The sequence below is a fragment of the Chlamydomonas reinhardtii genome, chromosome 5 (assembly GCF_000002595.2).
Source record: "Chlamydomonas reinhardtii strain CC-503 cw92 mt+ chromosome 5, whole genome shotgun sequence".
Lineage (NCBI taxonomy): Eukaryota > Viridiplantae > Chlorophyta > Chlorophyceae > Chlamydomonadales > Chlamydomonadaceae > Chlamydomonas > Chlamydomonas reinhardtii.
Window position 1 is genome coordinate 2,555,427 of NC_057008.1, and position 27,036 is coordinate 2,582,462.

Below are 27,036 nucleotides of genomic sequence, written 5' to 3' on the forward strand. Positions count from 1 at the left end.
TGGAACTGCCCATACCAGCCTATCCTCAGCCCCCTCCGGTACCCGGCCTCCCGTAGTCTGCCCTCACAGGTACGGACTTGTACGTTAGTCAGCCCAGTTGACCCCAGAGCTACTGCTGCTGTTCTCTCCAGCTGTCTAGCACCGCCATTTACACACCCACTAGTGGGCAAGGTGCGTGCGTGATAGACTGATAGCGTGACACGCATCACCGCAGCAAGCGATAAACAGCGATAGCTAACTGGTTGAATGGCTTTGTTTAGTAGAATGAAATTGTCTGCACCGGTTCAATGAGGCGCAGTTCATGCGCAACGCCAAGCGTCAATCACGCAGCCATTTCGTTTGGTCACGGCATCTGACTTCGGTTCCATACTAGGTCCCGTAACTCAGTTCAACACTCTGTGTGTGACGTTTGCAGGCATCGGCACCATACCCGAAGTCATGGCAAACACACAATACTCTAAGTTGCTATGAACTTTCGCCCGCGATAACTGCATTGGTAGTTCAGCACCAAGCACGCAGCCTTAGCTTGCGTACCGCTACCTACCGCATTTCCAATATTCCGTCCTAAACAGCCCTGCAACTTCAAGGGCGCGGTGGGCTCTTCAGGCCCGGACCAATGCCCGATGGCATGAACAGCGGCTCATGCTCCCGCTGCTGCGCCCAACCCCCACTGCCGCCACCACCGCCACGCGCCGGCACAGGGCTGGCCGCGCCGCCCGCGCTCCATTCCTGGCCGCCGCCGGCGGCCGTGATCACATGCGCCGGCACCCACAGCACGCCCTCGGGGTCGTTCTCATCGAAGTGCCCGCTGACCGGCTGCTGCTGCAGCCTGGGCCGCGGCCGCGACGGCGACGGCCCCGCCGCCGGCCGGCCGTTGCCACCCGCCACCACAGCCGGCAGGTACGCCAGAGTCTGTGTCAGGTACGGGCTGCGGTAGCGCGAGCCGCCACCGCCGCCGCCTCCCGCCGCCGCGCCGCCAGCAGCCGACTCCGCCATGTCATCGCCGCCGCCGGCGTCAGACGCCGCCGCCGAGCGCATGCGGGCGGGCGTACCCCGGACCGACCCCGCCGGGCCGCCATGCATGGACGACGCCGGCGAGGCTGCATGCCTGGCCGTGTGCGCTGCTGCCGCCACCGCACCACCCGGCGGGTACCACGGCACCACCGCCTCGCCGCCGCCGGTGCGCATGCTGTGGTTAGACGGCGACAGCGAGCGCGCGTTGTAGTGCCCCGGGCTGACGCTGCCGGTGCTGCTGGCGGCGGGCATTGCGTTGCGATGGTGCGTGGGTGATGTCGCATCCGGCCGTAAGCCAGAGCCGTGGCGTCGGGAAGCCGACTCACGGCCTCGCGGCTGTGACGGCGGACCGTCAACGGCACCACCAGCTTCCAGCTCCGCCGGCTCCGCTCTACTCTCTAAATCAAAGAATCGCAGCTGGGACTGCGCCTCCTGCTCCCGCGCCACGTGGTAAGGGCTGTGCTGTGCGTGACTCATTCCCAGGGAGTGGCTGGCCGTGGGCGGTTGCAGCCCCGCCCCCGCCGCCTCGTGCCGCAGGCTGTATTGCGGCGCCGCCGCCCTTTCGGCGGCGTCGGTCACTGTGGGCGGGTGCGGCGGCGGGTGGGGCAAGTGCGTCACCTGCCGCGCAGCGGCAGTAGCAGCAGCAGCGGCGGCAGGATCGGCAGCTTGCACGGGACCGCCCCCAACCGCGCGAGGCACATGCTCCCCCCCGCCCAGCCCAGCCTCCACATGCATCGTCATCGTCGCGTGCGCGTGCTGCTGCTGGGTGTCTGCGGGCAGCGCTTCACCACCCAGGCCCAGCCCTGAAGCCTGCTGCTTCTCCCTCTCCTTCTCCTGCTGCTGCCTAGCTACCTTGACGTTCTCCATGATGGAGGCGATGCGCGCGCGGTGCGCCGCCATGCGCGCCGTCAGCAGCTCCATCTCCATGGCCTCGGCCCGCGTGAGGGGGTCTGCGGGGCAGGCACAAGTTGTGGGGTTCATGCGCGTTCCGAGCTGACGCTTTTCTGTATCAGAGCCGACACGTGAGGTGCAACAGGCCATATGCGGAAGACGGCATACGGCGTGTGTAGCGGACCGGTGGACTCAGTGTTTCCAAAAGCTTATGCAGGTATTAGCAGTATATTATTGGAAACACTGGGTGGGCTCACCGCCGGAAGCGCGCTTCTCCTGCAGCGCCCGCACGCGGGTGCTGTCCTCCACCACCTCCTGCCGCAGCTGCAGCGCCTCCTCCTGCAGCCGCTGCTGCATCCTGCCAGGCGCAGCCCCCGCAGGCGCCACCGCCTGCTGCTGCTGATGCTGGAGGTCCGCCGCCACTGGCGCCTTCACAGGCTGCCGCTCCACAGATGCGGAGCGGCGGCGAACCGCTGCCGCTGGCTTCTGGGCAGCAGCGGCGCTGCCTGGCGCGGCCCCGTCGGCGCCACTACCGCCAGAGGACAAGCGATGGGCGGCCACGCGGGCGGCCGCGGCAGCTACCGGCTGGTCAGGCACGCGCAGAGGCGCCGTGGCGTTGAATGGCTGCTGGTTGGGCTTGCGCAGGATCATGCGGGCGCCGTCATCGAGGATGCTGCCCGCGTTGCCGTTTGCGGCCGGCACCCGAGTTGTGGTGGCAGTTCCCACACCACCCGAGGATGGCGTGCGGCTGGAGGGCGCGTTGCGGCGCTCCGCAGACCTGCCGCGGGAGCTGCCCACGGCCCGCTGGTTGACGGTGGGTTGTAGCGCCTCCACCTGCGCAGTGACGCCGAGGAGTGCTATAGTAAACCATAAACATGTGGAGTGTCCCTGGATAGCAGGCACACTGAGTTGATTCAAAGCAGCACGCCTGACTGCCTACGCACCTCGTTCTTGAGGAGCTGCGTGCCTTCCTGCGCAATGCGCAGCTGCCGCGTCTGCCGGCTGAGCTGCTCCACCAGCCCGTCCAGCTGCAGCTGCAGCCGCTCGTTCTCCGCCGTGGCCGCCGCAGACACCTCGCGCAGCTCCCGGATCTCGGCCTGGCGGATGGAGTGAAGTGGAGTACGGTGTAGGCGATGAGCTACAAGCCTACAAGCTGGAAGTGCTTAACATGCGTGCCAACGCGCATCACGAAATCTGATGCACGCTTCCAATTCGTGCATATGTTGCTAGGCGATTATCGCAGTAGTACGCACCTCCAGGCCCGGCGCGTGGGACTCGTAGCCACGGAGTGCCTGCTGTGTGTGGCGCAGCTCCGACTGCAGCGCGGCGATCTGAGCCTGCAGCGACTCCAGCCGAGGCTCCATGCGGGCACTGCGCGCAGTGGCAGACACACGGACATCACGTTGCGTTACGGCCGAGACTGCTTTGGCGCGCATCCAGCGTTAGCAAAAATGTGCCCTACTGTACATGACTCACGTCTTGCTGCGCTCTGCGTCCAGCTGCCTGGCCAGACTGGATGCCTCGCTCTGTGCCGCGCGAGCAGCCTCATCTGACCGCCGCTCGCGGCCCTCCAGGCTCTTCACCAGGTCCTGAGCAGCCGCCAGCCCAGCCTGTGTGCAAGCAAAGGTGCGGAGCCGGCGGCGTCAGCGCTCCTTTTCACAACGGCCGCCCTGCGTTCAGAGGCATAAAAACAATGCGCACACAGAGTCCCCACGCTGATGCGCACCTCAAGGCTGCCAATGCGGCTGGCGGCCACGGCCTCTTGCCGCCCGGCGTCACGCTTTACATCCGCCAGAGCCCGCTGCGCGTCTGCCTCGGCGGCCCGTGCCGCGCCCGCCTGGGCGTCCAGGAAGGCAGCGCGCTGCCGCGCGGCGGCTGCCGCCTCGTCTGCCTGCCGCATTGCCCGCTGCATCTCGCCCAGCTCCTCACGAAGCGCCGACAGCTCGGCAGCGGCTGCCGCCTGCGCCGCCTGCTGGCCGCCGCGCGCCGCAGCTGTCTCGTCCTGCGCCTCCTTAAGCTGCTGCTTAGCGGCCAACTCGGCCTGCTGCAGGTCCTGCGGGGTGACATACACAATACCGGTGTCGAAGTGGACACGTATCTTACCGTGCTGGGGACCACGTGCACACGGAGCATTCACACCCGCTGAGAAGTCCTCAACGGGCCGCTGCTGGGGGCAGCCAGTCAGCCACGCACCTTCAACTTTTGTAGGCTGCGGCCGCGCTCGGCCTCCAGGGTGGCGCGAGTGGCCTCCAGCGCCGCCTCCAGCCCGTTCACCATGGCCTTGGCGTCGCGGTCACGGTCGCGCAGCTGCTGCGTAGCTGCCGCCAGCGCCGCATTGGCCGACGCCAGCTCCGACTCCAGCTGCTTGATGTGCTCGGCGCGCTCGGCAGCCAGCGCACGTGCATGTGCAACCTTGGCCTGCGGGTGCCGATGCACACAAGAAGCGGATTTCTGTCAGAATTTTAAACCCCGCATGGGGAAGGGGAAGGGCATACCGGTCAGCGGTTTGTATGCCCGTGTCCAACATGGAGAGATGTGGACGGCCGGCCGGCGCACCGCTACTTGCCTGCATCTCGCCAATGCGGGCCTCGGTGACCGCGTGCTGCGACGCCAGCTCGCGCGTGGATGCGGCCAGGTCGCGGCGGAGCGTGGCCAGCTCCTCATGCACCTCGCCAACCTGAGCAACAAATGCCACAACGGAAGCGGGTAGACCGGGTCAGCAACCACGCAGTGCACACCAAATGCGTAAGAAAGGCACAAGGACAATGAAGCCCACCATCCTCCCATCACATGTACCATACCTGCCGCTGCACCACGTTGTTGCTGGACTGCGCCGCCGCCAGCTCAGCCTTGGCCGCCGCCAACTGGCCCTCCAGCGAGCCCAGGGCCGCGGCCGACGCCGCACCCGCCTTGCGCTCCGCCGCCAGCGCCGCCTCGGATGCCGACAGCCGCTCACGCAGCCCGCCCAGCGCATCCAGCTCGTGCTGCAGCGCCGCCGCTCGTGCCTCCAGGCCGCGGATCTGCTCCTCCAGGCCCGCCCGCGCGCCGGCGGCTGTGGCTGCCTGCTGCTGCAACGCATCGCGCTCGGAGCGGGCAGAGCTGAGCTCGTTCCGCAGCAGCGCCAGCTGATGCACGGCGGCATCACGCTCCGCCATGGCCGCCGACATGTCCGCCCGGATGGTGGCGGCCTGGCTGCGGGCGGCGTGCGCATCGGAGCGCTCCGCCGACAGCCTTGACTCCGCCGCAAATGCCTGCTCCTGCACCGCCGCCAGCTGCTGCTGCAGCCCCTCGGCACGAGCCTGCGCCGACCGCGCCTGCGCCTCCAGCGCCGCGCGGCCGCTCGCCGCCGACACCAGCTCCACACGCAGGCCATCCAGCTGCTGCGTCGCGGCATCGCGAGCCGCAGCCGCCGCCGCAAGGTCTGCCCGTGCCGCGTCCAGTTGCGCCTCCTGCCGCGCCCGCGCCGCCGACGCGGCCACCTGCTCCGCTGCCAGTCGCGATTCCGCGTCCGCCAGTTGCCGTCGCAGCTCCTCCGCCTGCCGCTCCAGCGCCGCGGCGCGCTCCTCAAGCGGCACCAGCGCCGCCTCCAGGACGGCCCGGTCACCGCGCAGGTTGTGCAGCTGCAGCACGTCCGCCTCGCGGTCAGCGTGTGCACTGGCCACCTTGACCTCAGCCGCATCGCGCTGCGAGGCCAGCGCCGACAGCTCCACCTGCGCTGCCGCCAGCTCGCTTTGCGCGCCAGCCAGCTGCGCCCTCAGCGCCGCAAGCTCGCTTTGCAGCGTGGACACGTGCGACTGCTGCGCGGCAACCTCGGCCTGCGCTGCGCCCAGCTCTGCACGCAGCTTGCCCGCCTCGCCGACACGCTCGCGCGCGGCGTCGGCGTCAGCGCGCTGCCGGCCCTCTAGGTCAGCTAGCTGTCGGCGCAGTGCCTCCATCTGCGCCTGCGCCTGCTCCAGTCGCTGCTCAAGTCCCGCAGCCTCAGCCCGCGCGGCCGCCAGCTGCTGCAGGGCGGAGGCCCGCTCCGCCAGCGCTGCGTCGGCCTCAGTGCGCGCCGCCGCTAACTGAACCTCGGACCGCGTGCGTTGCGCTGCAGCGTCCGCCCGCTCGGCCTGCAGGCGCTCCTCGGTCAGGTCAAGCCGCCGCTGCAGGTCGTCGGCATGGCGGGACAGGTCCGACGCGCGCTGCTCCATTGCACCCAGGTGCTCAGCCACGCGGGCAGCCTCGCTGGCACGGGACAGATCCAGCTCTCGCTGCTGCACCATGACTACGCGCTGCTGCTCCTGCGCCGCAGTGGCGGAGGCCGCGGCAGCTGCTGCCGCTGCCGCAGCCGAGCTGCTGCGCTCATCTTCTATGGCAGCCAGTACAGCACGGACGCCGTCCAGGTGGTGCTGGGCACTGTCACGCTCAGTGCGCGCGCCGGCCAGCTCCGCGCGGGCGGCTGCCAGGTCCTCACGAGCAACAGACAGGTCCGCGGTCGTTGCCTGAAGGCGGCGCTCCAGACCCTCAGCCTCGGAGCGCTTGGCGTCAACCAGCTCCTGCGCCGCCGCAAGCCGCATTGCAGCCGCGTCCACCTCGCCCTGCGCCGCCGCCAGCCGGGACGCCGCAGTGTCACGCTCAGCCTGAGCGGCGTGCAGCTGCTCCCGCAGGTCGCCAAGCTGCGTCCGAAGAGCGCCAAGCTCCGTCTGTGCCGCCACCAGCTCGGCCCGCAACCCGTCCGCCTGTTGTACCGCTGCTGCATGCCGGCGGCTGAGCTCTGCAGCTGTGTGCTGCTGCTCGCCGCGCGCGACGGAGGCGTCCGCCTTGGCTGCCTGCAGGCCTTGCTCGGCGGCGTTGCGCTGGGCCTCGGTGTCGGCCAGTGCGGCGCGAGCCTCCGCCAGCTCTGCACGCAGCAGGTCGGCCATAGCCTCGGTGTCCACGATGGCCTGCCGCAACGTCAGCATCTGCGACTCCACGTTGCCCAGCTCCACCTCCACTGCGGCCATGCGCTCGCGCTCGGCGGCAGCCTCCTCAGCGGCAGCAGCAAGGGCCTCACGCGTGGCAGCCAGCTCGGCGGTGGTCGCGTCGAGCTCCGCCGCCAGGTCCACCGACTTGTCAACCGCCAACTGCAGCTCAGCCTGCATGCGCATGTGAGGCACGCACCATTCAGCGTGAGTAACGGCGTACTAGAGCAACACGGCAGAGCTGATGGGCGCCGTGTTCCAACATGTGGTGTCACGCCATCTCTGCGCACTCCAAGGAGACTTCCCATCACTCACCCGGTGGGCCGTCTGCAGGGCGTTGACGTGAGCCGTCAGGGCCTCCACCTGCTGAATGGCGCTGTCGGTGGCGGTTGCCTCTCGCTCAACCGCCTCTATTTCCTTCGCCGCCATGTCCACCTCCAGTGCCTTCAGCTTCTCCAGCGCCGCAGCCAGCTCGGTGGCACGCGATGCGGCGTCCTCCTCCTTCTGCTGCAGCTGTCGCTGAAGCTGGGCCAGCTCCGCCTCAAGGTCGGCGGCGCGTGCGGCGCGCTTGGCTGCGTCCTGCTCGGCAGCCGCGGCGCGTGCCGACATGCTGGCGCGCAGCCCAACCACAGCTGAGGCCAGCTCGCTGCCACCAGATGCGGGCAGCGACCTGTGAAGCGAAGGCAACAGCAGAGCAATGACACCTTTGCATTGTGCCCATAATGCTGACATTGGTTGCAACATGCACCCCAGCTCCTCCACGTAACCCGGACCCAAACACACCTGCTTTGCACGCCCATGGCAGCGTCCTCATCCAGAAGCCGTGCAATAACCGCCAGCTGCTCCTTCAGCTCCGAAGCCTCGCCCTGCGCGGCATCACGCTCCCCCTCCGTGGCCCGCAACCTGCCAGCAAGCTCCGCTAGCCGCTGCTGCGCCGCCAACAGCTGTGCCTGCACCTGCTCCTGCGAGCCAGCCGCCATGTTTAAGGCCTCCGCCTGTGCCCTCTCCAGCTCCTGCAGCTGAGCAGTCAGCGACGCGACCTCCGCCGCACTCCTTGCTGCCTCTGCCCCTGCTTCAGCAAGCTGCTGGCGCAGGTCCGCCACCTCCGCCTCCAGCTGTGCGATCTTGGCGCGAGCTGCCGCGAGGTCTGCTTCCAGCTCCGCAATCCGGCCTGACGCTGTGGCCGACACCGCCTCCAACCGGCCTTCAAGGCCCTCCAGCTCCGCCTGCAGCGCCTGTAGCCGCGACTGCGCGTCGTCAAGCTGCCCCGCCAGTGCCTCCCGGGCCGCACCCTGCTCGCGGCACTGCTGCTCCACCAGCAGCTTGGCATCAATGACGCCCGCCATGTCGCGCTCTAGGTGCTCCAGCGCCTGGCCCTTGGCTGCCAGCTGCCGGGCACCCTCCGCCTGCTGCTCCTGAGCCTCCTCCAGCTGTGCCTGCGTGTCGGCAAGCGCCGAGCGCGCCTCATCCAGCTCGTTCGCCAGCCGCTCACGTGCCGCGGCCAGGGACTCCAGCTCCTCCCGCAGCCGCGTGTTTGTGTCGGCTGCGGCCTCTTTGACCTCCGCCAGCTCAGCCTGTAGCGCACTGCGCTCACCGTCGGCGGCCTGCCACTCCTCCTCCAGCGCCTGGCGGGCAGTCACGGCCTCCTGCAGCTGCTCCTCTAGCTCAGCGCGCTGCTCGTCTGCAGCCGCCAGCTGCTGCTGCAGCTCGTCACGACTCTCCTCGGCCTCGGCCAGGCGCTGCTGCAGGCGCTCGACTGCCGCCTCCGTCTCCGCCAGCTCCGCCTCCAGTTGCGCAAGCGCCTCCCGCGCGGCCGTCAGATCACGCTGCGACTCTGCATGGGCCGCCTCAACTTCGTGCACCTGCTTCTCCAGCGCCGCCGTGGCTGCCTCGGCCGCAGACAGCTGCGATGCCAGGGCCGCGGTCGCCTCGCGGGAGTCAGCCAGCTCGCCAGTCACTGCCTTTGCCTCCTCCAGCTCGGCCTCCAGCCGGACCTGGTCCGTGGAGGCCTTGGCAAGGCTGTCTTCCAGAGCGCTGATCTCAGCCGCCTGCTGCGCCTGCTGGACCTCCAGCGCCGCCAGCCTGGATGAGGTGCTTGCCAGCTGGTCCTCGGCCCCAGCCTTAGCCTCGCGCACTGCTGACAGCTCAGATTGCAGCTCCTCGTTCAGCGCAGTCGTCTTCGCAAGCCGGCTCTCCAGCTCGGCCTTGCGCTCCATGGCGGCGTCGAGGAGCGCCTGCGTCGCGGAGCGGTCGGTGGAAAGCGCAGCCACACGCTCCTCTGCTGCGGAGCCGATCTCCCTGGCAGCGGTGCGCTCACGGTCCGCCGAGGCCTTGGCCTCGGATAGCTGCTGCTCCAGCGCCTCACGCTCGGCGGACGTCTGGGCGAGCTCCGAGTGGACAGACGCGAGCTGCTGCGACAGGCCGTCGCGCTCTTCACGAACAGCGGCCAGGTCAGCATCGGCCGCCTGCTTAGCCGCCGCCAGCTCGTCACGTTCGCGCTCCAACGACGCTCGCGTTGCCGCCACCTCTGACAGCTGTCGCTGCAGGTTGGTGTGTGACTCGGATAGTTCCGCGACCGTCGCCTCCAGCGCGGCCTTGCTGGACTCCAGCAACGACGCCTGGGACACGGCAGCCGCGTTGTCCTGCTGCAGATCGGCGACCTCCTTCCGCAGCGAGGCCTCCAGATCGGCTGCGGCGGTGAGCTGGCTGTCGGCATGCGCCTTGGCCGCTGCAAGGTCGTCATAGCGCAGCTGCAGCTCCGCGTGCTGCGCCTCCGTGTCCTCCAGCCGAGACTGCAGTTGGGACACCGAGGCGTCCAGCTCCATGATCCGCTGCTCCAGCGCCTGCACCTGAGTGGCAGCCTCGGCCAGCTGGCTGTCGGCTGCGGCCTTCGCCTCGCCCAGGCGCTGCAGCTCCTCAGTCAGCTCGCGCTCCTTGTCCGCGGCCTTGGACAGCGCCTGCTCAGACGCCGCCTTGGCAGTAAGGAGGCCAGTCAGCTGCTGCTGCAGGCTGTCCCAGCTGCCAGTGGCGGCCGGGCCTGGCGCGCTGCGCGACATGACCACAGGCACAGCACGCTCCATCTCGCCCTGCAAGCCAGGAGGCAAACAAAGCGGGAGTGAGATGCGCCTCCGCCCTCGCAAAGAAGCCATACCGGGCACAGCAGCGATGGTGGCCACGACGAGAGAATGGCAGCAGTGCAAAGCCCATCCCACCTGGAGCGCTTGCTGGGCGCAGCGGGCACTGGCGAGGGACGTCTCTGCATCTGCCAGCTTGGACTGCAGGGTGTAGATGTTGTCGGCACGGTCACGAGCAAGCTCCTCTGAGGCGTGCACCTTGCGGCTGAGGTCGGCCTGGGTGTCGGCGGCCTGCTGTAGCTCCGCCTACATGCAACAAAGAATGAATATTTGAGAAGGCACGTGCGTTCTCATGGAATGGTAACATTTACATCGAGATGTCCGCCCTCGCAAGGTGTTCTGATTTGGGACCATCATACCAACCTTGAGGTCCTTGATCTCGTCCTTTGCCCCCGCCAGCTCAGACTCGAGGCGAGCGCAGCAAGCCACCGACTCCTGTGGATCAGCCAAAGTCATACACGGTGAGGCCGCACGGAATAACAAGCTTCCCATGCGCACGCGCATGCACTCTTGCGGTTTACCCCGGTCTGCCCCCGCACCTGCAACTGCTCCTGCAGCTCCGTCGCCCGCCGCTCTGCCTCGCCGAGGCGCTGCTGCGTTTCCGTCCGCGCCTGCGTCTCAGCTGCCAGATCCGCCACCAGCTGGTCGCGCGCCTTAACAGTGTCCGCCAGCTCCACACGCAACGCATCGCGTTCCGCGGTCGCGGTGACGAGTTGTTGCTCCAGGTGATCATGCGCAGCTGCGGCCGCCACCAACTGCTGTTCGAGGTCTGCCTGCGTGCTCTTCAGCCCCTCTACCTCGTCCGCCAGCTTGCGCTGCGCCTCCTGCGCGGCCTTGGTGTCGGCCAGCGCCGCCGCCAGTCGCTCCGCCTCCGCCGCAAGCTGCTGCTGCAGCGCGGCCTGCCGCTTGCGCGCGGCGTCGTCTGCTTCCGCCTTAGCGGCCTCGACGTCATACAGGTGCCGTGAGGTGGCTGCAACCTCAGTGGAGGTGTCGTGCAGGCGTTGCCGCAGGTCCGCCAGCTCCGCAGTCGCGGACTCCAAGCGGTCCTGCAGGGTACGTGCTTGCGCGCGCATAGCGCCCAGGCACTGCGACACAGAGGCCGCCACGTCCGGCACAGGGCCATTGCGTCCCGCCGCGCCAACGCCGCCAGACAGGCCCATAGCGCCCTCCTCCTCAGCCGCCAGGCCCTCCTCCTCGCCCACCTCCGAGCCACGCTCGGAAGCGGCGTTGGTGGGCGTCACGGTGCCCGAGCCAGTGGCATCGCGGTCGGGGTTCAGCAGCTGAAGGCCCTGAGCACGCGACTTGTCCGCCGACGCCGGCGTGGCCGCAGCGCTGGAGCCCTGCTCGACAGTTCCTGCCGCCTGCTCCGTAGCGCCTGGCTGCGAGGGCGCCGCGGCCATGGCAGCCGTGTCTGCGAAGTCGAGGCTCGCAGCCAGGCCCAGAGCGCTGCTGCCCAGGCGGCCGGTTTCAAGGGAGCCGGAGGGAACCACGATGTTGCCAAGGCTCGCGTCAGACAGGCGCCCGCGCAGCGACGGTGCCTTGCCGGCAGGCGACATTGGCATCGTGCCGACGCCCTGCGCCGCCGCAGCGGCGGATCGCGCGGCGCCCTGCAGCAGCGCGTCCTTGAAGTTCAGGGGCCGGTTCCAGGCTCCCGCGCCCTTGCCGCTTGGGGTTTTGACAGGCGTCCCAATGGAGCCGGCGGAGCTGGTCCGTGGGCGCGCAACGGGCGAGGCAACCACGCCGGCCGCAGCAGTGGCAGCCGCGCCGCTGTCGCCACCCGCCTTCTCTGAAACCTCCTCCGGCACAGGAGATAGCGAGGCTTCCTCAACGTGGCCGGCAGCACCGACCTTGCTGCCGTCGGCGCCAGGCAACGGGACAGAGCGAGAGAACGGCGTTTCCAAAGCGCCAACGCCACGAGCGGCGCCCACATCCAGGCTGGCACGAAGTGATGATGGGCCGAAGCCGGCGGGCGCCTCCCGCTCAACCGTGTCAGCAACCGCGTCTAGCTGCGCCCACAGGTCCCTGTTCTGCTGCTGTGCGTGCGCCAGGGCGGTTTCCACAGCCAGAAGCTCGTCGCGCACTTCGTCCACACGCGCGTTGCCCAGCGCGCGAATCGCCGCAGCTTCAGCGACCGAGCGGGACTGTACGCATGATGAAGGGTTGTGGCAAAGCAGGGAAGTCAGCAACCGCAAACGCTAGGTCTCAGGAACCCGCGCCCATGCGTAACTGTGACCCACTCTAGGCAGCCATGCCAATTGTACCCCACCCACCTGCATGACCTCAATACGCTCCTCCGCATCACGTAGCCGCGACTGCAGCTGCTCCTGCTCATACTCCGCATCCGCCTTCTGCATCTGCGCCTGCTCGGTCGCCGCCTCCAGCTGCTCTGCCAGCACGCGCGCACGCGCCTCCAAGCGCTCCACATCCGCGCCACGCGTCTCCGACTGCTCCTGCACCGCCTCCAGGTCTGCTTGCAGGTCCGTGGCCCGCGCCTCCGCTTGCTGCACGCTGTTCGCCATAGTGGCCGCCTCCTCGTTGGCTAGCTCAAGGCTCTGCTCCAGCTCCTCCACACGCGCCTGCGCTGCCTTCAGCTGGGCCGTCAGCGACGCCGCCTCGTCCTCCGCGGTCTTAAGCTGCTGCTCTAGGCTGTCGCCGCGGGCCTCCGCCGCCTGGTGCTGCGAGCTCAGCTCCTCAACACGGGCTTGCAGCTCGGTCTGAGCGGCGGCCAGGCTGGCAACTCTCTCGCGCAGGCTCTCCAGGTCCGCAAGCAGCTCAGCAGAGCGCTCGCGCTCCGCCTTGACCTCACCGGTGTGTACTGCAAGAGCCTGCTCCTGTAGGGCCGCGGTGGCGTCAGCGGCTGTGGTGAGCTCCTCTACGCGGCCCTGCAGAGAGGCGCGCTCCGTCTTCAGGCCCTCCAGCTGCGCCTCCAGCTCTGTGACGCGCTGCTGCAGGCTAGCCTTGGCGGCTGTTAGTTGCGCGACCTGCCCATTCGCCGCCGCCAGGTCGTGCACGGTAGCTGCCTCCAACGCAGCGCGCGCGACCTGGTGCAGCAAGGTTTGGTGGTTGAGGACTTCGGGTTAGCGGAAAAGCCAAACAGGCATGCACTTAGAACGCGGTAGGTGCCAGCAGGTGTTCGCTCCGCATGTCAGCAGCCGTGAAAGTGCCTAGCTTGTGCTCACCTGAACCTGGTCGGCCCGGGACACCGCCACCTCCAGATTGGTATTGAGCTGCTCCGCGCGCGACTCCACCTCCGCCAGCCTCTCCGTCACCTCCGCCAGCTGCTCCTTCGCCGCTTCCAGCTGCGACTGCAGTGACGCCTCACGCTGCTCCGCCTCCGACAGCGCGCCCAGCAGTGTCGTGGTGGCGCGGGTGTGCTCCTCCTTCGCGGCGGTCACTGCGCGGCCCAGCTCGTCCACCTTCGTCTGCAGGTGCTCGCGGTCGGAGCCGGCAGCGCCCAGGGACGTGGCCAGCTCCAGTGCCTTGGCCTCAGCCTCCAAGGCCCGCTCCTCCATTGAGGTAAGGCGGTTCTGCAGCACGGTCAGCTGGAGCTCGGCGTCGCCGGAGCGGGCGCGTGCCTGCTGCGCTTCCGCCGCGGCCTCCTTCTCCAGTTTCTCCCGCGCCTCGCGCTGCTGCTGCAGGTCGCTCGACAGAGCCCCCACCTGCTCACTCTTAACAGCCAGGTCGTCGGCGGCAGCCTGTGGGAGTTGGAGGAGACGGCCTTGCCTTAGTCCCATGCCAGCAAAAACAGGGATTGTCACGATCCTTGCAGACAGCCCTCAGCCAGCCTCCCGTGCTCACCTGCAGCTCGTCCTCCAGCTGCGCCACGCGCGTCTTGAGGTCTTGCAGCTCTTGCAGCGTGGTCGCGGAAGCGCCCTCCACCTCACGGTGCGAGGCCTTCAGCTGCGCAATAATGCGCTCCAGGTCCGCGGCCAGGCGCCGCGCCTGCGCCAGCTCCTCCTCCAACGACTCGGCGCGCTGCACCGCTGCGATCTGGGTGCTCTGCAGCGCCACGATGGCGCCGTCGGCCTCAGCAAGCGCCGCCCGCATGGCCTCCTTCTCTGCCACCTCCGCCTCCAGCTGCCGCTTGAGGTCCGCGATATCGGAGGAAATCAGGCGCGTGGAGCGGGACTGGGCTTGCTCCAGGTCCTCGATGCGCGCCTGTGAGAAAGGGTTAAGAAAAACGGGGTACCGACCGTACTACGTCAGTTGGCCCATTGCAGGCGGAGCCCCAGTGCTGGGAGCCTTGTCCCAGAGCACCGCAGTGCGGTGGCAGGACCGGTATTACCGCCACATGCCCCATACTCACCTCCAGCGCGCGGATGGTCGCATCCTTGGCCGCTACCTCGCCGGTGAGGCCGGCGACGGTCTGGTGCAGGTCCGACATCATGTGCTCCGACTGCCTCTTGCCGCGAGGGCCCTTGCCTTCAAGCATTGCGATCTGCTGTGACTTGAGGTTCAGCTCCGTGTTGAGCTCCTTGACCCTGTGAGGAGAAACACGCGTCCAAACAAGCGCACGTCATGACACAAGGGAAAACATAGGACACGCGCTACACAATTCATCTTGATTAGGGAGCAATACGGAAAGGCATTGAGCAGGCTGCAAGTGTGCTAAGGGTAAACCAACGCAGCCTGCTGCGCAGTGCCGCTGCCCTGACACTCACTTTGCTTCCAGTTCCTTCTTGGCGCGCTTGAGCGTTATGACCTGGTCAGCAAAGGTGTTGCGCTCTGTGTACATCTCCTCCTCCAGCTCCGTCACGCGCTGCGTTGCAGAAATGAAGGTACATCACAAGCCAGTTCATATGGTCTTCATGGACATAGTCCCTTTACCAAAAGATTTACGTGTGAACAGTCGCAAGTAGAGGTACCCGCTGCGACCCCACCTGCGACAGCTCGCTGCCAAGATCGCTATAAACACTGGCGGCGTAGGGCCTGCCAGGGGTCTCGCCGGTGCCCTGGCGGCCGTCGAAAGACCAGCGCGGCACCGAGCCCGCGACAGACGGCGCCAGAGGTGACATGGGGCCATGTGTACCGGCCAGCGAAAACGTCGCGGGCCGTGGCGGCGTGCCAGTGAGAGGCGGCATGGGCGGCAGCCCGGCACGGGGCTCAGAGCGGCCGTCGGACGTGCCCGCACCGGTACCGGTCGCTGACACCGCGCCAGGGGACGTAGGTAGGCTGGCAGCCTCGTCCAGCTTAGATTGCAGTCCAGCCTTTGCCTGCGTGGGCAGCCGAAAAACGTGGGGATCAGGCCTGAAGTACGATGGCGCGCTCAACACACTTGAGCGGAAGGCTTGCCGTCGCAATTGCAGTGAGCGGTCAGCTGCGACGCACCTGGGGCGGGTTAGCGCGGTTGGCAAGGACGCTGAAGGCATCCGTGGCCTCAACCTCCGCAGCCTGCACAAGCAAAGGGCAAGATTGTCAGTCGTTTCTTGCGCGTGTTGGTATCGATAAATGTTGGCATGCTGGGGTGCTACAGATCCTCCAACCAATACTCGGCTACTCGCCTGTGGGCCCTCGAACAGCAGGTTGCGGTGAACGGAGGTGGCGCCGGCGGGGCCAGCGCCGCGGGCTCCGGGGCTTGCGCTGTCGGACGCGTCCTTGGTGAACATGGGGTTGATGACCAGCGCCGGGGTGAAGCTGGGCGACTGGGCGGGCTTCGCCGCCGCCGCATCGGCGGAGGCGCCATGCGGCGAGGCAGGGCTGTCAGAGGTAGCCGTGCGCGCGCGGACACCCGCAGTCTTGTCCACCGTGACCTCCTCGCCTTCCTCTTGGGCCGCCTCGCTGACCGCAGGTGTGGATTGCATGGGCGCCAGCACGGAGCCGAAGGCCGACAGGCCGCCAGCGGAGCCCTGCCGGCTCTGCGGAGGAAAAAGGCGGTGATAAAGAGGCGCATGCAAGTCTAAGCTCGAGCCGACTAGAATACGCAGTACCGCGCAGCCCCGACTCGATCACGCACGCATCAGGCTCGTCAACGCACCTCGGACTCGTCCAGCACCGCCACCAGCTGCGTCTGCGAAGCCGCCACACGCCGGGCCGCCTCGTCCAGCTGCGCCTGCAGCGCCTCCAGCTGCTGAGCCTTGGCGGCAATGCCGCCGCTGGCGTTTACGCCGGCCTCCGCCTCAATGAGCGACATGCGCTGCGCAGCGGCGGCGGCGGCCGCAGGCTCTTGCTCCTCCTCCGCGTCGGAGCTGTGGCCGGTGGCGGCAAAGCCCAGATTGCGCAGCGGAGCGGCGGCGGTGGTGGTGGTGGTGGGCGCGTCCTCCTTACTGAGCGTGTCGAGTTGGCCCTGCAGCGTGTTGAGCTCCCCGGTGGTAGTGCCCAGGGACGCCTGAAGAAGAGAGGAAAGAGCATGGAACTGTCAAGAAAGCCACGCTAGTTACAACGCGCCTCCGCAAGGCTGCTTGAACGCAAACATACCGTATGGGCAATGCCGCTAGGCCGCGCTCAACACCGTCGCCTGCTCTCACCTTGATGCCACTCAGGAGCTGCGCGACATCCGCCAGCTGCCGCTTGAGCTCCTCCGCCTGCCGGCGTGCGTTGCTATTGGCGCGCACCAGCAGCTGGCCGCTGCCCTGCCGCGTGCGGCCGCCGCTGTTGGGGCGGGGCTGCTGGCCGACGGCGGGTGTCGCGCCCAGGCGGCTGCCACCCTCGGGCGTCCACAGGTCCACGGTTGAACCCGCAGCAGCAACTGCGGCGGCGGCAGCAACTGCGGCGGCGGCGGCAACTGCGGCGGCGGCAGCCGCCGCCGTGCCCTCATTTATCGCTGGTGCCGAGCCGCCGCCAGGCGTGCTGCCGCGGGAGTTGTCGGGCATGTCCTCCATAGTAATGCGCGGCGCTGGCGGGCTGCGCTCCACGGCGCTCTCATTACCCACAGCAGCCTGCATGAATTTGGGATACTATTGCTGCCTCAGCATCCGCGGGCTTGCAAGGCTAGAGCAGCACGGACACAGGATAGAATGCATGCGCATGAGGGAGTACCACGCACCTGGCTGGCATTGGTGGCAGGCTCCACTGACCGCCGACCAGCTGCCGCTGCAAGCAGGGTGCGGTAATGCTCCACACGTGCCTCCAGAGCGCGGACGGTGAGGTCACGGTCGAGCAGCTCCGAGCCCGAGCGGGCGGCGGCGTCGCGCATCTGTGCCGTCAGCTGTCGCGCGTAGTCCAGCTGAGTCTGCACGGACACGGCAAAGACGCCAGACGGTTAGGCGGCGCACATCAGATGGCCTGGCCAAGTCCAACACGCTGCCGCACGGCAACAGCACCGCAGTAGCGGTCACAGGCCTCCCCTCCACGAATGCGGTGCCCACCTGTAGCTCAGAAATGCGGGCCTCTGCCTCCGCCAGCGCCTCCGCGTTGGCTCCCGAATCCCCGTCCTCCTCTGTGATTGTCGCCTGCACGCCGCGGCCGGCAACAATGCTGGCGCTCCGAGTCGGTGTATCCTGGGGCCGCAACAACGGTCAGAGCAAGGTGTTGTTGGCTGCAGAACATCAAACCACGGTGCTCAACCACGGAGGCGGAAACACTCATCCGTGCAGAACCCAAATTACCCAGCGCACCAACCTGTGGCCGCATGTGCGATGCCAGGTTGCCATCTGAGCTGTCGCCTTCCGCCGCGCTCTCGGTCGTGAACTCCCACGCCTTCTGCGGCTGCAGCACCTCGGTGCCCAGCACTGGCATGTGGCGGCGGTCCGCGAAGGAGGCGCGGCGGGAGCCCAGCGGGCTGGCCGCCAGGGCGGGATCGCCGCGGCCGTACATGGCGGCAATGTCCTGGATCAGACGAGCGAGCCCAACCGGTTAAGTTAAGTTGTGTTAGAATGTTATCGAAATGCAGAAGGCAGTGGGATACGAGCAAGCCCACACCAGCGATGTGCTGTCCTCACCTGCGACTGCTCGAGCAGGCGCTGTTCCAGCAGTTTGATGTGCTGCTGCCGGTGGGACAGCTGCGACCGGAGCGACAACACCTCGCGCTCCGCGGCGATCAGCGCAACCTGCAAAGGCACGCCACTGACGGTGTTAGCAGACCTGACACGCACAGAGGTGCGCCAGACGTGTGTTTTGCTCGCCTGCAGACGGACATCCCCAAACCACGATGGACCCCACCTGCACTGTCGAGAGGCCACCCTGGGCAGCCGACGGCGACTGCAGAGCTTGCGACCGGGCAGCCAGCCGGCGCGTGAAGATGGGCGTGGGCAGCTGGCTTCCCGCATCGCTGCCGGGGTTGGCGGCAGGCGATGCCCATGCAGGCGGTGCAGCGCCCGCACGTGCGTGTGGCGGGGACGCCGTGGGCGAGTGCTCGGCACCGCCACCGCCCTGCTTCCCACGTGCCTCCGCACGCTGGCTGACCCATGTGGAGCAGTAGCGGGCGGCGCGCACCTCCGACTCCTTAGCCTGCAGTGTGCGTACATCGTGTGTGGGGTTGATTGTCAAACGCAGTCGCTTTCTTGTCTATCTGCTTTCACCCCATCCGTGCCCTGCACCACCACCCCGTTGTGCCCATTTCCTGACCTTTAGCTCTTTCTGCAGCGATGCCACCATCTCGCGGAGCTTATCCATGGCTGCATCTGGGTCGCCGTCCATGGAACTCATGGAGTTCTCCTGCACAGCGCGGAGTCATCTTCAGAGTGCGGCGCGATATGCAACATGCAGCACTCAAAGCATTACAATATGGCGTGATGTGCTGTGTAAGGCTGACTGCTGGTGGCCCTTGCTTGGTATGCTGAGCTTGTTGCTGTATCTGCAGGCTGCTGCGTGTCTGCTCAGCTGCAGGTCCAGGAGGTAGGATGGCGATCAGGCGTTCAACTTCATGTTCGTAGATACAGGTTGGTTGGCGAAGGAGAACTCATCCAATGTGGGGACATTGAATGTGCGTGACCTTTCTCACAGCAGCATTGTGCAACAGCTACGTGGCGCAGGTCAGCATCAGTACCCGATTTGCAACAGCTCTATAACACGACAACATGTGGGCACCCGCGCCCTGTAGCCCATGGGGGCAATTGCCAACCATCCCATTACTATCATAAGCGCAAGATCTGCCTGCCCCTCACCCCAAAATGAGTAACACAAGTACGGCATGCCGTCAGCTGGCGTCAAGATGGCGCAAGGCATGGGAACATTAAGGTTCCATCGTATGTGTATCACTGTCTAGCAGACTATTCCCGTCATCGGCGTATTGAAGTCACAGACTATTTGGCAATCACACAAGACAGTATCAAGGGAAGTTGTGTTCACGTCACACACAAGATGCATTGTACAGTGTCTAGAAGTTGGGTCCCATGGTCTACAGCTCACAGGATGCCGTTTGTCTGTACAGTTCTACAGTCTTGGCGCTGGCTATCACGCACCCGAGGCGCCCACCATCCCCGCCTTGGTGATCAGGTCCGAGCTGAGCATCTCGCAGCGGACCACCACGCCCTCAAACGTGGCGACCTGCTCAGACAGCTGCACCAGCATGTCCTGCAGAGTGGCCACCTGCAGGTCGCGCCGCAGCAGGCGCTCGTGCGTGGCCTGCAAGCTGCCTTGCAGCTCCGCCAGCTCCTCCTCCGTGCTGTGGATGTAGGCGTCACGCTGCGACAGGGCGTTCTGCCAGGACCCGTCGGGGTCAGGCACGCCGCTGGTCTGCATGCGCGCGACCTCCCTCTCCAGCGCCGTGACCTGGGAGCGGAGGCCTGCGCCCCAGCGCCAGAGGCGGCTGTTAAGGTCCTCCGCATCACAGCGCAGCAGGTCGTAGACCTCGCGCGCGTCGCGGTAGGCCGTGCGCGCACGCTCTAGGTCTGGGTGCACGGCACCGCCGCCGGAATGGCCGGCCCTGGCATCAGCTGCAATCGAGCCGAAGCCGGGTTTGGCGGGCGAGCCCTGCTGCTGCTTCTGCAGCGTTGTAGCCATGTTCTCGGAAATGTGCAGCGCGGTGAGAACTGCAGGCCGCAGCGAAGATAGCGTCTGCCGGCTGCTGGAAGGCACGCCAGCATGCGGTGTATCATCATTGAAGAGCTCTCCTAGCGCGCGAGCCACGGCCTGCAGCTCGCTCTTCAAGTGACGCGTCTGCTCCAGCGGCGAAACCGCCTTGGTGCCCAGGTGGTCCGGCGGCGGCAGGGTCTTCTCCACTGCGGGATCACGCTGCGGGCGCGGCTCCGGGGATGCGGCACGCACTTCCTGCTTGGCAGCGCGCTTGGCCGCTGCTGGAGGCTTGCTGGCCTTTTTGGGGCTGACGGCCATCACTGTAAGCGCGGCCGCCTTCATCTTGGTAAGCGCAGAGCCCTTGGCTGCAGCCGACTGGCCCGCGCCCGACTGGGCAGCCACCCGGCCAGCCACCGCCTTCTTGAGGAGGGTCGCCAGAGTCACGTCACCGTCGTCCTCTGCGGCGGGCGTAACAGCCGCGCGTGGAGCAGCGCGCGGTGCAGGGCGCTCATCAACGCTGCTGTCGTCCTCGTCGTCCCCTGAGCGTTCCTCATCAGCGGGCACCACCAACCGCAGGCGCGCCTGCTCGAGCTGCGTCTCAGCCAGCGCCGCACGCAGCACGGCGTGCACCATCTCGTCCGCAAGCACGTCAAACGTCTCCTGTAGCTTCCGGTGCTTGCCCTTGACCTCATCCAGCTCCCCATGCAGCGCCACGGTCTCCATCATGAGGTCCGTCTGCTCCATGGTGCGTGGGGCTTGGCTGGTGGTATCAGACACGGCCGCACCGGCGCCGGCGCCGGCGCTGGTGCTGCGGCTGCCCTGCCCGCCCTCAATCTGCATCTCGGCCAGCGCCGCCTGCATTGTGGCGTCCGCGAGCTGGTCCACAAGCATGGCCACCTTGGCCTCCGCGGTGCTGAGCTTCTTACGAAGCACCGTCACCACAGCGCTCTCGCTCGCTGGTGGTGAGTCGGCTGCCGCTGGCTTCGCTTTGGCCGCTGCGGCACTGGCCTGCTTAGGGAGCGGAGCTGCTGTTCCCCTGCCGGCTCCGCCAGCCTGCTGCGCTTGCTGGTGTGTTGCTGCCTGCCGCGCGGCGCGCTTCGCCAGGCTTGCCAGCGTCACGGGCTCCTCGTCCTCGTCAGCTGCTGCCGCTGGTGCTGGCGCTGCGGAGGCCTTGGTCGGTGCACCATTGGCTGCCCGCGGCGTTGGTGCGCTTCCAGTCGCAGGCCCCGGGGCGGCGCGGCTGGCACTGACAACAGCCGGAACCGCCGTGGCAACAGCAGCGGCCTTGAGGGTGGCAACCTCAGCTTCGCGGGCGGCGAGCTGGGTCTGGGCCTCCTTGACCTCCGCCTGCAGCGACCGGATCTCCTCCGTCATCCACGCCTTAGTCCGCATCAGGCTCTGCATGCTTTGCTCCTCCAGCTCCTTCTCGCCCTGCAGCTGGGCAAGCTGTTCTTGTAGCTCCGCGGCCTGTGCCGCAGCAGTGGCGAGCTTCTTCTGCAGCTCGCTGCTCGCCTGCTTGTCTGTGGCCTGCTGGACACGCAGCGCTGTTGCCTCCTCCTGCTGCAATTCCGACTGCTGCTGTAGGGCGCTGACCTGCTGCTCAAGCGCTGCCACAGCTGCGGCATGCTCGATTGTTAGGCGGTCGAGCTCTGCCTGCTGGTCGGCGGCACCCGCAGCACGCTCATCTGCGAGCTCGCGCGCATCCGTTAGCTGCTGCTCAAGCGCAGCCAGAGCCTCCGCGTGGCCATCACGCAGCTCGGCCAGCTGGACCGCATGATCGCCAGATATCACCTGCTGCTGCAGTTGTGAGTCCGCCAGCTGGCCTTGCAGGTCGGTGAGCTGCTGCTGCAGAGCCTGCAGCTCTGATGTGTGCGCTTCCCGGACCCCATCCAGTTCCGCCTGCAGCTCGGCGGAGGCGGCGTTATCCTGCTCAAGCTGCCGGGCCGCCTCCAGCTGCTCCTGCAAGTCAGCGACTCGCTGCTGCAGAATCGCAACCTCCACAACGTGCCCGTCAGCGGCACGCTGCAGCGGCTGCACCGAAGCCGCGACCTCGTCCTGCTGAGACGCCGCGGCCGCTTCCAGCTGCTCTTGCAGCTCGCCAACCTGCAGCTGCAGCGCCGCCACTTCGGCAGCGTGGGCCTCGCCTGTGCGGTCCAGCTCGGCTTGCAGCATCGCAGCAGACGCCGAGGCGGCCATGGCGGCAGCGGCCTCCAGCTGTGCGGACTGCACCTGGTGCTGTAGCTCCGCGAGGTGCTGCTGCAGGTCCTGCACCTCCGCACCGTGGCGAGCCTGCAGCTCCTCCAGCTCCTCAGCGTGGCGTTCGCACAGCAGCGACAGCTGCGCCTCGCCGTCGGCGGCGATGCGCTCGTGGTCGTCCTGCAGGTCCGTCAGCTGCTGCTCCAGCGCCGCAATCTGCTGCAGAAGCTTAGACTCCACCTGTGAGTCGCCGCCGGCGCTGCGGGCCACGCGCTCCGGGTACAGCGCCGCCTCCACCATGGACACGGTGTCCTTGGGCTGGGCGGGCCCGGCCTCGTGCAGGGCATCACGCAACTCACCCAGCTCGGCGTCGTGCTCATCGAGCATCTGCGCCAGCTCGGCCGAGTGCGCGGCGCGCAGCATGGACATCTCCGCCTCGTGCTCCGCCTGCAGCTGCGCGGAGGCCATCGCCTTCGACACGAGTAGGCTGCACACCGCAGCCTGCAGCTGCGCAATCTCCTCAGCTGCGGATGTATCCTGCTCGTTGGCGCGCGGCGTGCCGGGCATGGCGTTGCTGCTGCGGCGGCGAAGCAAAGTGCGCGCCTGGGAGCCGCTGCACGGGGCCCCGTGGATGCCTTGCTGGTCCAGGGGCTCCAAGGGCTCTAGGCGGGCCGGCGAGCCGGAGTCAGCAAACTGCTGGGTGGGATAGATCGGCGCATCTGACGTGAAGGACATGTCTGGCTGTGCCGAGAGCCGCACCGGAGTCAGGCCGCCCGAATATTCTGGATCCGCCCGTTCCTCCGAGTCCAGCGCCTGGCTGATCGATACCCGCGCACTGCGCGAGCGCCTGCTGTTGTTGCGGCTGAGGCTGCCGGCGCGAGCGGGCAGCATGGGAGAGCTGTTTGCAATGGGTGGCGTGCCGTTGGCGGCAAGCACAGCCGTTGCTGCGCCCGCTGCCGCAGCAGCTGCCGCTGCCGTTGCGGCAGCTGCTGCGGTGTTGGCCGACTGCAGCTGGCCCTCCAGCGACCTGACCTCGGCCAGGTGCTGCTGGCCGGCGGCCGTGCGCTCCTCCATCACGCGCTCCACTTGCTGCATCGCCCCCTCCCGCTCGTTCGCCGCCTCCGCAAGCAGCTCGCCCATCCTCACAAGCTCAGACTCAAGGCGCGTTGCGTGTTGGACGGCCACCTCACGGGCATTAATGGCTTCCGCCAGCTCGGCCTCCAACTCCGACACCCGCTGCTCCAGCTCTGCACGAGACTCGTCCTCAGCGCGACCATCGACCGACGCCTCATACAGCGCGTTGGCGACGAAGCTGGTGTGGCGGGGAATGCTGTGGTCTGCAAGCGACTTGGCCACATGCGAGGTGGGCGAGTCCGGGTCCTGATGCTCAGCGGCCTCATGCGCGACGACCACGGCTGCTGCTGCGCCGGCTGCCCCGGCAGCAGCAGCGACCCCCAGCTCGCGCTCGCGGGATTGCAGGAGCACCTCACGCTCGCTCTCCAGAGCGCTGACCTGGGCATCCAGCGAGCTGACCTGGGCCGCCAGGTCGCTGGCGCGCCGCATCAGCATGTCGCGCTCCGCTACAGCGTCACCCAGGCGGCTGGACAGATCAGCGGCCCGCGCCAGTAGCTGCTCACGCTCAGCCTCAAGCGCGTCCTTGCTGGCCTCAAGGTTCTGCAGCTGCTCCGCTAGCGCCACCTGCTCCATGCCCAGCTTGTGCAGCAGCTGCGCGGTCAGCTCCTTCTCCTCCTCCAGGGCGTCGGCGCGCGTCACCGCCGCCAGGTGGCCCTCCTGCTCTGCGTGCAGCTGATGGACGAGCTCGTCCTTGTCCGCCTGCAGCGCACTGGCAGCTGCATCGGCTGCGAGGTGGCTCTCCCGCTCCTGGTGCAGCTGGCACTGCAGGTCAGCCATCTGCGCGGAGAGGTCCTGCAGCTGCTGCTCAAGCTCGGCAGCGGTTGCGCCTGAGCCGGCGCTGGGGCTGGTTGCAGCGCCGGCGGCTGTGGCCGCGCCAGCGGCAACTGCGCTGCCTGCGGCGGCGCCGAGCTTGGGAATGCGAGACGGAGTAGCCATGGAGCCGCCCTCACTGCGGCGCGACGGGGTGTCGCTTGCGCCGGAGCCCTTTGGTGAAGCCTCCGGTCCGGCAGGTGCACGCGGTAGACGAGAGCCGCCGCGGCTGGACACTGACGCTGTGGGGCTGAGGGGATCGCCTGCCGTGCTGCCGCCAGCGGTGGAGTCGCCTGAGCGGCGTCGCGCAAGTGACCGCAGGTGCTGACCTGCAGCACTGCCCTCCTGCTCTTCCGACACCCCTGCGAGACCCCGCGCCCCAACTGGCAACGACTCTAGCTCAGCAATGCGCTCAAGCAGCGCGTGCTTGTCGGCGGTGGCGTCCTCTAGCTGCTTCGCGGTCTCTAGCAACGCCTGCTGCACGCGGTCGAGGTCATGCTGCGCTTCCTCAAACCGGCTTTCGAGCAGCGTCAGGTTTGCGCTCATGAGCTCTAGCTGGTGACGCGCTGCATCGCGCTCGGCAGTCAGCAGCACCACTTGCGCTTCACCCTCGACAGCCGTCCCGCCCGCAGTAGTTGCCCGGGATGCCGCGACCGCTTGCAAGATGGATATGGAAGAAGCTGACGCAGGCCTTTCGGCTGAACGCGCGCCTAGCTTTTGGGCTGATGGTTGCTGCTCCTGCGGGGGGCAGTGGGGGCACCCGAGATCAGCGTTTGGCTGGCTGGTCGCCAACAGGCGGCGCTGAGCTACGCTGCATCTCGGGATGCCCCCACCGCAACGCTCGCGCACGCTTTGCTGACGCCGGCGTTTATGCACATGTGCACCTGCGTGCTACAACACAGCGAGACTCACCTGGCGTGGGCTCCCAGCGTCCGTGGCTGCAGCTGGCGCAGGGGCCGGCGGCGGTAGCGTGACGCCTTCCAGGAACTTGCGGAGGCTGTCGAGGTGCGAGTCCAGCTTGAACAGGCCCTACACGTGCAACACGTTGCAAGTCAACACTGCTTGTGATCGCATCAAGCACCGCCGCGAGCCCGTGTAGGGATGAAGAATTCGAGCCTGTCTGCCTGCCTGGACCTCTGGCCAAGCGTAACCATTGTGCATCCGACGGCATCTTCCCAACTACATACCGAACATGCAAGCCCGGGCCGGGACAGCCCGACGTTACTGCTCACCTGCGACACGTGCTCCGCAGCCGGCGACTGCACGCCGCTGAGGTACTGCTTGGCGGCCACCAGCTCGGCGCGGGCGCTGAGCAGCTCGTCTTGCGACACCTGCAGCTTGGCCGTCGCCTGCGCCTGCTCCTGCTGCAGGCTGACGACCTCCGACTCCAGCTGCGCAAAGAGGTGCTGCGCCGCAGACAGCTCCCCATCCAGCATGCGCTCGCGCTCCCGCGTCTCCTCCAGCTCCTGGCGCAGCCTGCAGATGCACGAAAACGACCAATGAATCATATCGGCACACAGCTGCCTTTTAGCAGCGGACGGCACGGCCGCATCCTGAAGCTACTAGGCCATACAGGCTATGCACACACTGCAACGACCAGCCACGCCCCGCACCTCATTGCGTCCTGCTCCAGCTCCTTGAGAGCTCCCGCGACTTGTGGCAAACCAGCGGCCACGCTGCCCGATGCAAGCAGCGGCGAAACGACGCACGCGTCCTTCACCTCCTGCTGCCGCTCCTGCACCTCGATCAGGCCGGCCTGCGTGACGCTGACCGCCTGGAAGGTGTTTTGGCAGCACTCTGCAACCGCTTCAAAGCTGCGCGTGAGCTCCTGGCTGGCGCCCGAGTCGTCCAGGACTTCCGCCATCTGCGTCACGGCGGTGATAATCTCTTGCACGGCAGCGCAGGCCGCCTGAGCCTGCTGGTGCGTACGCTCCGTCTCTGCGCAGGCATAGTCAGCCTTGCCGTGCACCACAGCTAGCTGGCGCTGTAGGGATGCAGTCTGCACCTGCAGGCTCGTCTGTCGACGGGGAAGGGAAGGGTAACGGTTCGCGGGGTGAAGCATCAGTCAGATAGGGTGTTGCCGGGGAGCTGCCAGGGTGTTGCTCTGGACAGGGTAATCGCAGCCAAAGCTCACGGTTAACACTGCTGCCAGACAACGCTGCTGTCTGAAAACATGAAACAGTCCGTAATGACGCGGAGCGGCGCTTGCAGGCAGGAACAAGAGTGCAGCGGCCGCACCTCGAGAGAAGCCTTCTCCTCGGCCAGCTGGTTGTATTGTTGCTGGAGACGGTGTTGAACCAGTTGCGTGGCAGCAAGCTGTTTCTCGTAGTAAGCAACCACCTCCTCGGCGCCCTGTGGACAAGTTGCAGAAGGAGTCGATTGCAGTGAAGGGTCGAATACCTGTCTGCTCGCGGCGTTACACCAGCCCGCGCACATTCAAGAGCGATATTGAGGGCACTCAAGCTGCCTGACCAAGGACAAAAGCGACAACATTGCGTGTGCTAGCGCTGGCATGCATGCCGAAGCTTGGGCACAGCTCACCCTGGGCACCGCCGGTTTGTTGCCCGCATGCTCTCCAAACGAGCCGAAATCGTCACTTGCGTCCATCGAAAGCAGCGCATTTCCGACGGGGACCTGCACCGGCAGCACCGCGGTCAAAGTTTGCTAGCGCACAAGCGTCTTCACGACGTAACTGCCCTTTCGATCCCATGCCCCACCTGCGATGACTCGGTTGGACGCAGCTCAAGCTCCAACTCAAACTGGCCACTGTGTGCTGCGGCCATGTTGTCTCTTCCCGCCTCTTCCTCTCCCGGCTCTATAGACTAGTCTCTCATCACAAGCAGCTTACACTTAATCGTGCCTGCCTAAGGGGGCAGCAATCATAAGGAATTCGGGTATCTGCGGCCGGTGCAATTCTGCCTTACGCGTAATGCTCACAGTTAGCTCGCTCGCTTTGTATGCGTGGCGTTTGTGATTACATGTATCAAGTTATGTACTTTAGTTGGCTTGGTCACAGGCAGGCCCCA

The 27,036-nt window shown here is 66.9% G+C and overlaps 2 protein-coding genes across 2 annotated transcripts; both read right to left on the minus strand.

The window, feature by feature from the left end:
- Nucleotide 1: 1 nt before the first annotated feature.
- On the minus strand, nt 2-18,737 carry CHLRE_05g236050v5 (uncharacterized protein). Its single transcript, XM_043062256.1, has 30 exons — nt 18,482-18,737; nt 18,077-18,364; nt 17,857-17,964; nt 17,537-17,743; nt 17,284-17,415; nt 16,962-17,147; nt 16,444-16,854; nt 15,954-16,304; nt 15,481-15,834; nt 15,308-15,370; nt 14,860-15,192; nt 14,641-14,738; nt 14,286-14,460; nt 13,778-14,137; nt 13,159-13,674; nt 12,250-13,020; nt 10,519-12,120; nt 10,343-10,414; nt 10,058-10,225; nt 7,629-9,931; nt 7,161-7,515; nt 4,707-7,019; nt 4,472-4,582; nt 4,099-4,323; nt 3,632-3,958; nt 3,382-3,515; nt 3,159-3,276; nt 2,850-3,002; nt 2,163-2,739; nt 2-1,964 (listed from the first exon to the last, which is right to left on the minus strand). The coding sequence occupies exons 1-30, from the start codon at nt 18,551-18,553 to the stop codon at nt 583-585; spliced, it is 14,265 nt and encodes a 4,754-aa protein (XP_042924820.1). The 5' UTR covers nt 18,554-18,737; the 3' UTR covers nt 2-582.
- Nucleotides 18,738-18,783: 46 nt separating this feature from the next.
- CHLRE_05g236100v5 (uncharacterized protein) lies at nt 18,784-27,007 on the minus strand. The gene is made up of 7 exons (XM_043062257.1): nt 26,728-27,007; nt 26,552-26,644; nt 26,249-26,362; nt 25,624-26,027; nt 25,243-25,486; nt 24,923-25,039; nt 18,784-24,748 (listed from the first exon to the last, which is right to left on the minus strand). Exons 1-7 carry the CDS (start codon nt 26,791-26,793, stop codon nt 19,310-19,312), a joined length of 6,477 nt encoding a protein of 2,158 aa, XP_042924821.1. The 5' UTR covers nt 26,794-27,007; the 3' UTR covers nt 18,784-19,309.
- Nucleotides 27,008-27,036: the final 29 nt, after the last annotated feature.